General features: G+C 42.7%; 1 protein-coding gene across 1 annotated transcript in view; it reads right to left on the bottom strand.

Annotated features, from left to right (window-relative positions):
* Nucleotides 1–2,713: 2,713 nt before the first annotated feature.
* FHL1 (four and a half LIM domains 1) overlaps nt 2,714–14,604 on the bottom strand; it is a 43,944-nt gene continuing 32,053 nt past the window's right edge. Inside the window, exons 3-4 of the mRNA XM_068247900.1 lie at nt 13,571–13,757; nt 2,714–4,057 (exon numbers count right to left, since the gene is read on the bottom strand). Of these exons, the coding sequence (XP_068104001.1) occupies nt 3,903–4,057; nt 13,571–13,757 (342 nt within the window). The 3' untranslated portion in view covers nt 2,714–3,902. The remainder of the gene's footprint in view (nt 4,058–13,570; nt 13,758–14,604) is intronic.

Here is a 14,604-nt window from a genome sequence, read left to right as displayed (position 1 = left end):
TAGTAACACCTTTTTCACCTGCCCAGACTGAAATCCCACAATCCCTTGCAAGCGCCAAGGCACTCTGGAGAAGCTGTGGGTGTGGCTTGTTTAGTTTATAGGAAATTAGGGTATTAAAACAAAACAAAAACGTATTTGGCTTGAAGAATGCCCTATAAACAATAGGAAAGGAACACAATTATGCAATGAGTAAAAGTTCATCTCGGATCCACTTTAATTGCCTTTACCTAGTATATTGTAAGCAAATTAGAGTTTTGTGTTTTTTACCTTCTTAAATAAGGGCCCCACATGTGTGCAGATGTTGGAATGCAGTATTGTGCAATGTTAAACTCCTGACATTATATAGGCATGACACATGCATACCTGTCAGAGTATGTGTGGGCATGCTTATGCTGGGTTAATATGGCTTTTATACATGCACACTTTTTTGTCTGTATCAATGTCCACAACACGTGTGCCATTTAAAATTTGGGTTTCCTGCTCTAAACTGTGTAATTTTAAAATGACTGCCAATATGATTTTGATTGGTCTATATTTGACGTATGCACTTTGTAATGTAAACCTGTACATAAGTTATCCTGGCATTGGGGTGGGTTGGTCATTCATTACCATAATAGGAATTATGGTAGTGTAGTAATGAGGGACAAAGTGATGTGCGGAAGAGGTGGATGTAAACGTGCATGCCGAAAGTGGCAGCAACTGTGCATATAGGAGGGCTGGTAAGTGCAAATAGATATTATGGATTAAATTAATTTTTTTTTTCTTTCTTGAAGTAATGTTAGTGTTAAAGCGGATCCGAGATGAAAAACTAACTATAACAAGTAATTTTGTCTATATATCTTATCTAAAGTTTAGATATTTTACACAGCAAATCTAGCTGCAAACCGCTTTAATAGAAAATTATTATTTCTTCTTGTGATACAATGACAGCAGCCATGTTCTTTGTAAACATTACACAGAGATAGGCTTATCTGTATAATGAGCACTCAGCCTGTGAAAAAAAAAAAGAATCCCTACTTCTCCCTCCTCCCCTCTGCCTCTGAAATCAATGGCTAGTAACACCTCCTCCTCCTGCCCAGACTGAGCTCCCATGAGCCCTTGCTACTGCCAAGGCTCTCTGAAAACCTGTGGGCATGGTTTATTTAGTTTATAGGGAATTAGAGTATTAAAACAAAAAAGTATGTGGCTTGAGGAATGCCCGATAAACAATAGGAAAGGAACACAATTATTCAATGAGTAAAAGTTCACCTCGGATCCACTTTAAGAAAACAGTTTCATGCAATACGTCATGTGTTTTTGCCAGTGGCGTTTGTTTTAGATTTTTATATTCTCTAAGGTATGCACTAATCATTTATATGGTAAATCTATTTACATTTTGTTTTTTGAGTCCTTATTCTGCCATTGAGGCATAGATTGGGTTAATTAATGTGGTGTTGAAGAGTTCATGTATGGTTGTGACGTTTAGGCAGATTTTTATGCATGTGTTTAGTTTTTTGTGTCGTTCAGGCGCTTAGTTTACAGAGGTAGATATGTGTTTATGGGCACCAATGACGTACATATTGATGGAATGAGCAGGTATGTGTGTCATGAACTGTGTGAGGGTGTTTATTGTTGGAGTGCGCTGATTGTGTAATATGTTTGCACGTAATTTAAAGAGGGATGTATACACTTACTGTAAATACTGGTTTCATTTTCTGTGCTTTCAGTTTGGGGACCATTGTTTCCCCCTTCTCACTCCTCAGTCTGAGCTGGGGGGGGGGGGGGGGGGAAGAGAGAGACTAAATGCAGCCGGTTGTGCTGAGTGGCCACACAGCTTCTGTCTGTATGCTTACGGCATACCCTGAAAGTACTCATCAGGCCTTGTTCTAGGCTTTTTGCTGCCTGAGGCATACTTGTGAGGCTATCTGGCTGTTTGTTAGGAAAACTATAGGCAAGCTTAAATATTGTTTGCATTAATCACTTTAATATTTTGAGCTTGTCTATGTGAAAAAGTATGCAGACATACAGGATATGCATCAAAAATGTAAGCAAAAAATATGCAAGTGCAGTTTATGGTTAGAGGAAATCTACCTTTTGAGAGCTGTCAATGGAAATGAGTGGTGCCTTTTTTAGACCAGACTTCCTCAACCCAAATTTGCAACCTGGTACTGTAATATAACCTATTTCAGAGACAGGGAGTGAGGTAAAAGTCCTTCTACAAGAACAGATGTCAATAAAACCACAGCAGATGTTCCAAGCCTTCCTGTCTGTGCATAAAAAGATTTCAGCTGAAAAGAAAAAAAATGTAAGCTTGTACTGCATTAACTTTTCAACTGTGTGATTGTTGGAACATCTGAACACTGATGGCCAGCCTACAGGTATATACGATTGTGATTTTGTTTCAGTGAACGTGGTCAGTATGAGTGGGCCCCACATCGATATTCAAATGTTCCTATTGGGCCTAATAGAAAACGCCTAATCTGCTTACAGTCCTTCTTTGTGAGTCACTGTAGATAAAAAAGGTGTATTGCGGTGCAGCAGTACTCAGGACGGCAGTAGTGTGCTTTTACTGCTGGTGGAAAGTGCTGCCACTGTCTACTGTACTGTGTGACTTCAGATGGTAGACTGAGATAGCTTTACAACCTGTCACGTGACTTTTATACCACTTACAAGTACTGTACACCTATTTTCAGTGTTGCAGGTACAATGAAAGAAATAAACATCCAACACTATACATCTTCAAATCCATATTTTATTATGTTAAGATTAGTCACAATATTTTCTTGCTGGTTACCATTCAGGTTATTTGTAACGACACACATCATGTGTGAATTGTATACTGGGATAAAATCTATTTTTCCTTTTCTTTCTGTTCAGTGCTGCTCTGTATTTAATAAAATGTAAGCATACTGACACCTAGTGGCAAAAGTAAATACTAACAAATATATGGTTTGATTTTATTTCAACCTTATTTTTGTAGCCCTAAATAAGCATACCTTTACCCTTATTCTGAGTTCTGCCTAATCATGTTGCCATTTAAATACCAGGTGATATAGCTGCTGGCCTTTTGCAGATGTAGTATAAGGCAGTGTGGTTGTTTTCCATGTTTTACAAGTTATTAAAAAAAAAAGTTTAAAGCAATTCTGTAATGCCTCCCTCTACATATCTGATGGCAAGGATGCATACTAGAGCACTAATGGTGCTATGCAAGGCACATCTCCTCTTGCATTACTGCATCAAACATTACCTGTAATACATAATGCTGTTGTAAACATGAGATGGCTTGTGGCAATGTGTTTTTATACAGTAAGGATGTAAGCTGTCCTCTTGACAGTTAACATACTTAACTATCACTGGGTAAGCCATCTATGGGAACAAAGGCTTCAGGTTCAAAACATTTATATGAAGCTACATAAAGCAAACCCTTCTTTAGATCATCTACAGCAGGAGGCATTTGTCTGATTGGTGAATTAACACACCCCAGCCACTGGAGGGTGCTCTTATAGGAGTCCCTGGCTGGCAGTAATCAATGTTGGCTGCAGAGTTGCCACCCTTGTTTTCTACCTGATGCAACACATTTTCTGAACTATGCATTTTTTGGGGGGTTTCACATTTCCATAATTTGCAATGAGCTGTTTACATTAATAGCAATACATGAATAGAATTAGAAATATTTTCTCCATGCAGTTAAGCTATACATATGTTCTAAAAGTTAAAACACATTTCTTTTAAATAAGCTTGAATAGATGATAATGTGCAGAGAGATCCAGAGTATATATTTTGCTTTGATTAATATATATTGAGGAAATATATATTTGTATGCAGTTTGCAGTAAACACAATTCATCTAATTGGCATGCATTGTTTATAACTGATGAGCAGTAATCATCCCACATGAATGGGTTACTGAGTAGATTTTCCCCTTTAGACTTTCTTGGCACAGTCAGGGCAGTAGATCTGCTCATTGTGGCGCACAAAGCGCTTGTTAGCCAAGGACAGAGAGCACTTCTTGCAGGTGAAGCAGTATTCATGCCAAGAATGGCCTTCATAATTCACCACATTGGAGCCTTTTCCAAATCCTGGAGGATAAAGGGAAGCAAGTTAGTATTGCAGATTTGTATAGAAATAACCTCACACTGACCCATCTAGGAACGCAATCATCCCAGAGGGGTAAGACCACTTCTGCAGTCAGATACACAGACAAAATAATCATTCCTTCATTATATATGAAAGGTAGCCATACCTATAGCGATAAGGGGCAAATTTGACTAAAAAGGCAAATTCTATGATTACATTTGATTAGAGAGATCTTTCAGCTGCCCATACACTGCAGGCCAATTCCTGATTGATTTCATGCTAAAATTGATCTAGAATCTACCTTGCTACTACATCAGATGCCTCACCGCTGTCATCCCCTAATATCAATTGTGCCCCCCGATGCACTATACTTCACCTGTCTGCCGGTGACACCATCCATACACACACCCCACATGGTTGCCAGAGCAACGTGAGCAGGTACACACACACACACACACACACACACACACACACACACACACACACACACACACACACACACACACACACACACACACACACACACACACACACACACACACACACACACACACACACACACACACACACACACACACACACACACACACACACACACACACACACACACACACACACACACACACACACACACACACACACACACACACACACACACGTCCACGTGTACGCCTGCAAGACAACAGTTGGAGCCCAGAGCCAGGGACAGACAGGTAAAGTATATTGGGGGGGGGTGGAATAGCGCTGGAGGTTTTATTGCTCTTCCTGAAGGTTGCTCACCATTAAAACTGCACATCTGATCGACCATGACAGCACAACATGTTGCAGCATGTCAAATCAACATGCTCAGCCTGACACTGGTCACATCGGCAATCTGGCATGCATTTGGCGGCACTGATCTTCACCTGATTTGATAATAATTGATTCGAAATGGTCGATCGGCCACTAAGTCAATAGGTGTATGGCCACCTTAAAGGGAACCTAAACTGAAAAGGATATGAATTTTACTTTTTAAAATAATACCAGTTGCCTGACTCTTCTGATCCTGTGTGTCTAATACTTTTAGCCACAGCCCCTGAACAAGCATGCAGATCAGGTACTCTGACTGAAGTCAGACTGGATTAGCTGCATGCTTGTTTCAGGTGCACCTGATCTACATGCTTGTTCAGTGTTTATGGCTAAAAGTATTAAAGGCAGAGGATCAGTAGGACAGCCAGGCAATGTGCACTGTTTAAAAGGAAATACATATTACAATATCCCTCTCACTTTTAGGTTCCCTTTAACCACTTGAGGACCAGTCTTTTCGCCCCTTAAGGACCAGAGCCTTTTTTTCCATTCAGACCACTGCAGCTTTAACTGTTTATTGCTCGGTCATACAACCTACCATCTAAATGAATTTTACCTCCTTTTCTTGTCACTAATACAGCTTTCTTTTGGTGCTATTTGATGACTGCTGCGATTTTTAGTTTTTATTATATTCATCAAAAAAGACATGAATTTTGTCACTAAAATGTTTTTTTTACTTTCTGTGATAAAATTTGTCAAATAAAATAAATTTTTGTATACATTTGTCCAAATTTATTGTGCTACATATCTTTGATAAAAAATCCCATTCAGTGTATATTGGTTTGGGTAAAAGTTATAGCGTTTACGAACTATAGTGCAAAAAGTGAATTTTCCCATTTTGAAGCATCTCTGACTTTCCTGAGCACCTGTCATGTTTCATGAGGTGCTAAAATTCCAGGATAGTATAAATACCCCCCAAATGACCCCATTTTGGAAAGAAGGCATGGTGAGTTCATAGAAGATTTTATTTTTTGGCACAAGTTAGAGGAAAATGACACTTTGTGACAAAAAAAAGGTTTCCATTTCTGCTAACTTGTGACGAAAAAAAAAATGAATTCTGCCACGGACTCACCATGACCCTCTCTGAATACCTTGAAGTGTCTACTTTCCAAAATGGGGTCATTTGTGGGGTGGTTACTGTCCTGGCATTTTGGGGGCTGCTAAATTGTAAGCACCTCTGTAAAGCCTAAAGGTGCTGATTGGACTTTAGGCCCCTTAGCGTAGTTAGGCTGCAAAAAAGTGCCACACATATGGTATTGCCGTACTCGGGAGCAGTAGTATAATGTGTTTTGGGGTGTATTTTTACACATACCCATGCTGGGTGGGAGAAATCTCTGTAAATGACAATTTTTTTATTTATTTTTTTTTAAACACAATTGTCCATTTACAGAGAGATTTTTCCCACCCAGCATGGGTATGTGTAAAAATACACCCCAAAACACATTATACTGCATCTCCTGAGTACGGCGATACCACGTGTGGCACTTTTTAGCACCATAACTGCGCTAAGGGGCCTAAAGACCAATGAGTACCTTTAGGATTTCATTTTGAGACATTTGGTTTCAAGACTACTCCTCACGATTTAGGGCCCCTAAAATGCCAGGGCAGTATAGGAACCCCACAAATGACTCCATTTTAGAAAAAAGACACCCCAAGGTATTCTGTTAGAAGTATGGTGAGTTCATAGAAGATTTTATTTTTTGTCACAAGTTAGCGGAAATTGATTTTTAATGTTTTTCTTTTTTTTCACAAAGTGTAATTTTCCACCAACTTGTGACGAAAAATAAAATCTTCTATGGACTCACCATACTCCTAACAGAATACCTTGGGGTGTCTTTTTTCTAAAATGGAGTCATTTGTGGGGTTCCTATACTGCTCTGGCATTTCACTAAACAGTGAGGAGTAGTTTTGAAACCAAATGCCTCAAAATGACCTGTGAAATCCTAAAGGTACTCATTGGACTTTAGGCCCCTTAGCGCAGTTAAGCTGCAAAAAATTGCCACCCATGTGGTATCGCTGTACTCAAGAGAAGCAGTATAATGTGTTTTGGGGTGTATTTTTTCACATATACCCATGCTGGGTGGGAGAAATCTCTGTAAATTACAACTTTTTTTTTTTTTTTTTTTTTTTTTTACACACACAATTGTCCATTTGCAGAGATATTTCTCCCACCCAGCATGGGTATGTGTAAAAATACACCCCAAAACACATTATACTACTCCTGAGTACGGCGATACCACATGTGACACTTTTTTGCAGCCTAGGTGCGCTAAGGGGCCCAACGTCCTATTCACAGGTCATTTTGAGGCATTTGGTTTCAAGACTACTCCTCACGGTTTAGGGCCCTTAACCACTTCCCGACCGCCTAACGCACAGGGGCAGCCGGGAAGTGGAGCCCTGAAGGACCGGCTCACCCACAGAGGCGGCGGTCCTTCTAAGGGCATGGGCGGAGCGATCGCGTCATCCGTGACGCGATCCTCCGCCGGCGCCTGTCGCCGCTCGCCCGCCGCAACATCCCGCCGGCTATACGGAAGCGCCGACGGGATGTTAACCCCGCGATCGCCGCATACAAAGTGTATAATACACTTTGTAATGTTTACAAAGTGTATTATACAGGCTGCCTCCTGCCCTGGTGGTCCCAGTGTCCGAGGGACCACCAGGGCAGGCTGCAGCCACCCTAGTCTGCACCCAAGCACACTGATTTCTCCCCCCCCCCTGCCCCAGATCGCCCACAGCACCCATCAGACCCCCCCCTGCCCACCCCCCAGACCCCTGTTTGCACCCAATCACCCCCCTAATCACCCATCAATCACTCCCTGTTACTATCTGTCAACGCTATTTTTTTTTTATCTCCCCCCCCCCTGCCCCCTCCTGATCACCCCCCACCCCTCAGATTCTCCCCAGACCCCCCCCCCCCCCCCCCTGTGTACTGTATGCATCTATCCCCCCTGATCACCTGTCAATCACCCATCAATCACCCCCTGTCACTGCCACCCATCAATCAGCCCCTAACCTGCCCCTTGCAGGCAATCTGATCACCCACACCAATAGATCGCCCACAGATCCGACATCAGATCACCACCCAAGCGCAGTGTTTACATCTATTCTCTCCTCTAAACACCCACTAATTACCCATCAATCACCACCTGTCACTGTTACCCATCAGATCAGACCCTAATCTGCCCCTTGCGGGCACCCAATCACCCGCCTACACGCTCAGATTGCCCTCAGACCCCCCCCCCCCCCCCTTATCAATTCGCCAGTGCATGAGTTACATCTGTTCTTCCCTGTAATAACCCACTGATCACCTGTCAATCACCCATCAATCACCCCGTCACTGCCACCCATCAATCACCCCCTGGCACTGCCACCCATCAATCAGCCCCTAACCTGCCCCTTGCGGGCAATCTGATCACCCACCCACACCAATAGTTCGCCCGCAGATCCGACGTCAGATCACCTCCCAAGGGCAGTGTTTATATCTGTTCTCTACCCTAAACACCCACTAATTACCCATCAATCACCCCCTGTCACTGCTACCTATCAGATTAGACCCCTATCTGTCCCTAGGGCACTCAATCACCCGCCCACACCCTCAGAATGCCCTCAGGCCCCAGCCCTGATCACCTCGCCAGTGCATTGCTTGCATCTATTCCCCCCTCTAATCACACCTTGAGACACCCATCAATCACCTCCTGTCACCCCCTAGCACACCTACCCATCAGATCAGGCCCTAATTTGCCCCGTGTGGGCTCCTGATCACTCGGCCAAACCCTCAGATCCCCCTCAGACCCCCTTCCGATCACCTCCCCAGTGCATTGATTGCATCTATTTTCCCCTCTAACCACCCCCTGAGACACCCATCAATCACCTCCTGTCACCCCCCTAGCACTCCTATCCATCAGATCAGGCCCAATACAACCTGTCATCTAAAAGGCCACCCTGCATATGACCGGTTCCACAAAATTCACCCCCTCATAGACCACCTGTCATCAAAATTTGCAGATGCTTATACCCCTGAACAGTCATTTTGAGACATTTGGTTTCCAGACTACTCACGGTTTTGGGCCCGTAAAATGCCAGGGCGGTATAGGAACCCCAGAAACGGACCCCATTTTAGAAAAGACACCCCAATGTATTCTGTTAGGTGTATGACGAGTTCATAGAAGATTTTATTTTTTGTCAAAAGTTAGCGGAAATTGATTTTTGTTTTTTTTTTTTCATTTTTCACTAACTTGTGACAAAAAATAAAATCTTCTATGAACTCGCCATACACTTAACGGAATACCTTGGGGTGTCTTCTTTCTAAAATGGGGTCACTTGTGGGGTTCCTATACTGCCCTTGCATTTTAGGGGCCCTAAACCGTAAGGAGTAGTCTAGAAAACAATGCCTCAAAATGACCTGTGATTAGGACGTTGGGCCCCTTAGCGCACCTAGGCTGCAAAAAAGTGTCACATGTGGTATCGCCGTACTCAGGAGAAGTAGTATAATGTGTTTTGGGTGTATTTTTACACAAACCCATGCTGGGTGGAGAAATACCGCTGTAAATGGACAATTGTGTGTAAAAAAAATCAACAATTGTCATTTACAGAGGTATTTCTCCCACCCAGCATGGGTATGTGTAAAAATACACCCCAAAACACATTATACTACATCTCCCGAGTACGGCGATACCACATGATTGGCACTTTTTTGCAGCCTAACTGCGCTAAGGGGGCCCAAAGTCAATGAGTACCTTTAGGATTTCACTGGTCATTTTGAGAAATTTCGTTTCAAGACGACTCCTCACGGTTTAGGGCCCCTAAAATGCCAGGGCAGTATAGGAACCCCACAAATGACCCCATTTTAGAAAGAAGACACCCCAAGGTATTCCGTTAGTAGTATGGCGAGTTCATAGAAGATTTTATTTTTTGTCACAAGTTAGCGGAAATTGATTTTAATTGTGTTTTTTCACAAAGTGTCATTTTCCGCTAACTTGTGACAAAAAAATAAAATCTTCTATGAACTCGCCATACTACTAACGGAATAACCTTGGGGTGTCTTCTTTCTAAAATGGGGTCATTTGTGGGGTTCCTATACTGTCCTGGCATTTTAGGGACCCTAAACCGTGAGGAGTAGTCTTGAAACGAAATCTCTCAAAATGACCTGTGAAATCCTAAAGGTACTCATTGGACTTTAGGCCCTTTAGCGCAGTTAGGGTGCAAAAAAGTGCCACACATGTGGTATCGCCCTACTCAGGAGAAGTAGTATAATGTGTTTTGGGGTGTATTTTTACACATACCCATGCTGAGTGGGAGAAATATCTCTGTAAATGGACAATTGTGTGTAAAAAAAATTAACAAATTGTCATTTACAGAGATATTTCTCCCACCCCAGCATGGGTATGTGTAAAAATACACCCCAAACACATTATACTACTTCTCCTGAGTACGGCAATACCACATGTGTGGCACTTTTTTGCAGCCTAACTGCGCTAAGGGGTCCAAAGTCCAATGAGCACCTTTAGGCTTTACAGGGGTGGTTACAATTTAGCACCCCCCAAAATGTCAGGACAGTAAACACACCCCACAAATGACCCCATTTTGGAAAGTAGACCCTTCAAGGTATTCAAAGAGGGGCATGGTGAGTCCGTGGCAGATTTCATTTTTTTTTGTCGCAAGTTAGAAGAAATGGAAACTTTTTTTTTTTTCACAAAGTGTCATTTTCCGCTTACTTGTGACAAAAAATATCTTCTATGAACTCACTATGCCTCTCAGTGAATACTTTGGGATGTCTTCTTTCCAAAATGGGGGTCATTTGGGGGGGGGGGGGGGGTATTTACACTATCCTGGAATTCTAGCCCCTCATGAAACATGACAGGGGGTCAGAAAAGTCATAGATGCTTGAAAATGGGAAAATTCACTTTTTGCACCATAGTTTGTAAACGCTATAACTTTTACCCCAAACCAATAAATATACACTGAATGGCTTTTTTTTTAATCAAAAACATGTTTGTCCACATTTTTCGTGCTGCATGTATACAGAAATTTTACTTTATTTGAAAAATGTCAGCACAGAAAGTTAAAAAAATTATTTTTTTTCCAAAATTCATGTCTTTTTTGATGAATATAATAAAAAGTAAAAATCGCAGGAGCAATCAAATAGCACCAAAAGAAGCTTTATTAGTGACAAGAAAAGGAGCCAAAATTCATTTAGGTGGTAAGTTGTATGAGCGAGCAATAAACCGTGAAAGCTGCAGTGGTCTGAATGGAAAAAAAGTGGCCGGTCCTTAAGGGGTAGAAAGCCCTAGGTCCTCAAGTGGTTAAAATGCCAGGGCAGTATAGGAACCCCACAAGTGACCCCCATTTTAGAAAGAAGACACCCCAAGGTATTCTGTTAGGTGTATGGTGAGTTCATAGAAGATTTTATTTTTTTTGTCACAAGTTAGTGCAAAATGACACTTTATGAAAAAACAAATCGATTTCTGCTAACTTTTGTCAAAAAATAAAATCTTCTATGAACTAGTCATACACCTAACAGAATACTAGGGCAAAAAGTAGATAAATCGGCACTCGATGTAGGATAGGCAGGTCAGGGGGCCTCAGGTGCAGGCAGCTGTGCCTCCAGACAACAGATAAATTGTAGAACCAAAAGGTAGAAAATTCCGGGCACCAGTTGCTGTTATGTTTTGAAGGTGTTGGGGAGCAAATAAATAGGTGACTTGCAAAGCAACTGGTGCCCGGTACCTAACAGAATACCTTGGGGTGTCTTCTTTCTAAAATGGGGTCACTTGTGGGGTTCCTATACTGCCCTGGCATTTTAGCGGCCCAAAACAGTGAGGAGTAGTCTAGAAACCAAATGCCTCAAAATGACTGTTTAGGGGTATAAGCATCTGCAAATTTTGCTGACAGGTGGTCTATGAGGGGGCAAATTTTGTGGGGCCAGTCATAAGCAGGGGTGGCCTCTTAGATGACAGGTTGTATTGGCACTGAATGGCAGGATGTTCTCAAAACGTGACCTGGGACATGGCAGCAGAGAACATGGGCAAGTGATGTATTGTGTGCGCAGACCAATAAAACCGCAATACATTCTTTTTGACTAGACCCATGTTAAGGAGAAGGCCCCAAAAAATGTTAAGTTCGGAAACTTGGAGTGGCTTCCACCGAAAAGGCTGGGCTTAGTAGCTTCTTGGATTGGCGGTTGCGTATTATGTGGCATAACGGTTGGTCTCAGCCACAATTAAGTCGTACCAGCAGTGATCAGAAAAAAAAATTCTATCACTGCGGTGGTGTGGGTTTGGTTGGGTGATCAGAAGCCCGCAGGGGGCAGATTAGGACCTGATCTGATAGGTAGCAGTGACAGGGGGTGATGGGGTGATTGATGGGTGATCAGTGGGTGATTACAGGGGAGAATATATGCAAGCAATGCACTGGCGAGTTGATCAGAGGGGGCAGTTTAGGATCTGATGGACGGGGTGATTGATAGGTGATCAGGGTGTGATTAGAGGGGAGAATAGCTGCAAGCCATGCACTGGCGAGGTGCTTAGGGTGTGATTGGATTCCCAAGGGGCAGATAGGGGTCTGATCTGATGGGTAGCAGTGACAGGGGGGTGATTAGAAGGGAGAACAGATGTAAACCATGCAGTTTGGAGGTGATCTGAGGGTAGGGGTTTGCAGGCGATCTGATGGTGTGGGTGATCAGATGCCCATAAGAGGCAGGTTAGGGTCCGATCTGATGGGTGGCAGAGACAGGTGGTGACGGGGTGATTGATGTATGATCAGCGTGTTATTACAGGGTAGAATAGATGTACACGGGGGGGGGGGGGGGGTGACCATGAGCCCCCAGGAGGTCAGTTTAGGACCTAATAAAAAAAAAAACGTTGACAGATAGTGATAGGGAGTGATTGATGGGTGATTGGGTGCAAACAGGGGTCTGAGGGGTGGACGGGGGGGGGGGGGGGGGGGGCTGATGGGTGCTGTGGGCGATCAGAGGGGGGGGGGTAGATCAGTGTGTATGTATGCTCACTAGGAGGGCTGTAACCTGCCCTGGTGGTCCCTCAATCACGGGACCACCAGGGCAGGAGGCAGCCTGTATAATACACTTTGTATATATTCATATGCTGATGCCTATGAGAGGGTAGTGTACGAAGCACAGTCTAGGCCAAGTTAGGGGGAGGGAGAGGAAGAAATGTAGGTTGTTTTTTTTTTATAAAAAAAACCCCTTAAAATTAAAAAAAAAAAATGCAGCAGTAATTAGAGACCACCAAAAAATTCCTCTATTAGCGGCAAGAAAAGGAGGTAAAAATTCATTTAGGTAGTAAGTTGTATGGCCAAACAATAAATCATTAAAACTGTACAGTGCTGAATTGTAAAAAAATTTCCTGGTCACTAGGGGGTATAAACCTGTAGTCCTTAAGTGATTCATGCAAATTTTCGTACACAGCTAACAATCATTACATGAGAAACGGAAGCGTTGTGCAAAAACCTGCAGCATACCATCCACTTGCATTCAATAGAAAATTCACACATAGTGGAAACAGGCCCTACATATATTCATACAGGGCTAACATTATGCAGCACTTTACAGAGTACATATGGCATACCAGCTTTTGATGCAAAAAGTGTGATTAATATGCACAATGACAATGTTTTACTTGTATGAGAACACAGATAGATACACATATGCCTACCTGTGATGGGGTTGTTGCAGCCAGAGCACTTCTTAGCCACAAAGGCCTTGTAGCAGTCCACACAGTAGTACTTATCCTCAACAGCAGTGAAGCGCTGGCCAGCTAGCTTCTTACGGCAAGTCTCACACACAAAGCAATCACCGTGCCATGGCTGATCCTGATAGGTTATACCTCCAGAAGTGATTGGCTGTTAAATATCAAACAGTTTTGTTAGCATAGTAATACTCTGATTCTTTAATACAAATCTCTGAAGGCTGGTACAAAAACTGAGCACCATACCAAAGTAATCAGATCAGGTCAGCTATTATCTGACTGAGAACGATTACCGTATCTACCAGGATAGCACCGTGAGCGCACACTTGCTGAAGCAGAATATTCATAGGAATGCTAGACTATGGGGAGGTCACTGTCAGAACTTCTATAATAGTAAACCTGTTTTGGCCTCTGCGGTATTTGATATTCTGTATCCAGCTTCAGTGGAAAGTGGGCAGGAGCATACGTAATATGTCAGATGGAGACCTATGAGCCATGGTCGGTGGGTGGGCTAGCAGCCACCAGCCAGGGAGACCTGCTGCCTGATAGCCTATCATCTGTGACTTGCTTGTGCATGGCTGCAACGCTACAGTATCATCCAGGCTGCACAGAAATGTGGACAGGGAAGCACACTATAATTTCTGTACCTGCATTAAAAGACACCTGTAATGAGAGGTACAGTGGTGTGAAAAACTATTTGCCCCCTTCCGGATTTCTTATTCTTTTGCATGTTTGTCACACTTAAATATTTCTGCTCATCAAAAACCGTTAACTATTAGTCAAAGATAACATAATTGAACACAAAATGCAGTTTTAAATGATGGTTTGTATTATTTAGTGAGGAAAAAAACCTCCAAATCTACATGGCCCTGTGTGAAAAAGTGATTGCCCCCCTTGTTAAAAAATAACTTAACTGTGGTTTATCACACCTGAGTTCAATTTCTGTAGTCACCCCCAGGCCTGATTACTGCCACACCTGTTTCAATCAAGAAATCACTTAA

This window comes from Hyperolius riggenbachi, chromosome 8, assembly GCF_040937935.1.
Source record: "Hyperolius riggenbachi isolate aHypRig1 chromosome 8, aHypRig1.pri, whole genome shotgun sequence".
Classification (NCBI taxonomy): domain Eukaryota; kingdom Metazoa; phylum Chordata; class Amphibia; order Anura; family Hyperoliidae; genus Hyperolius; species Hyperolius riggenbachi.
This window is presented reverse-complemented; position numbering and strand designations above follow the sequence as displayed.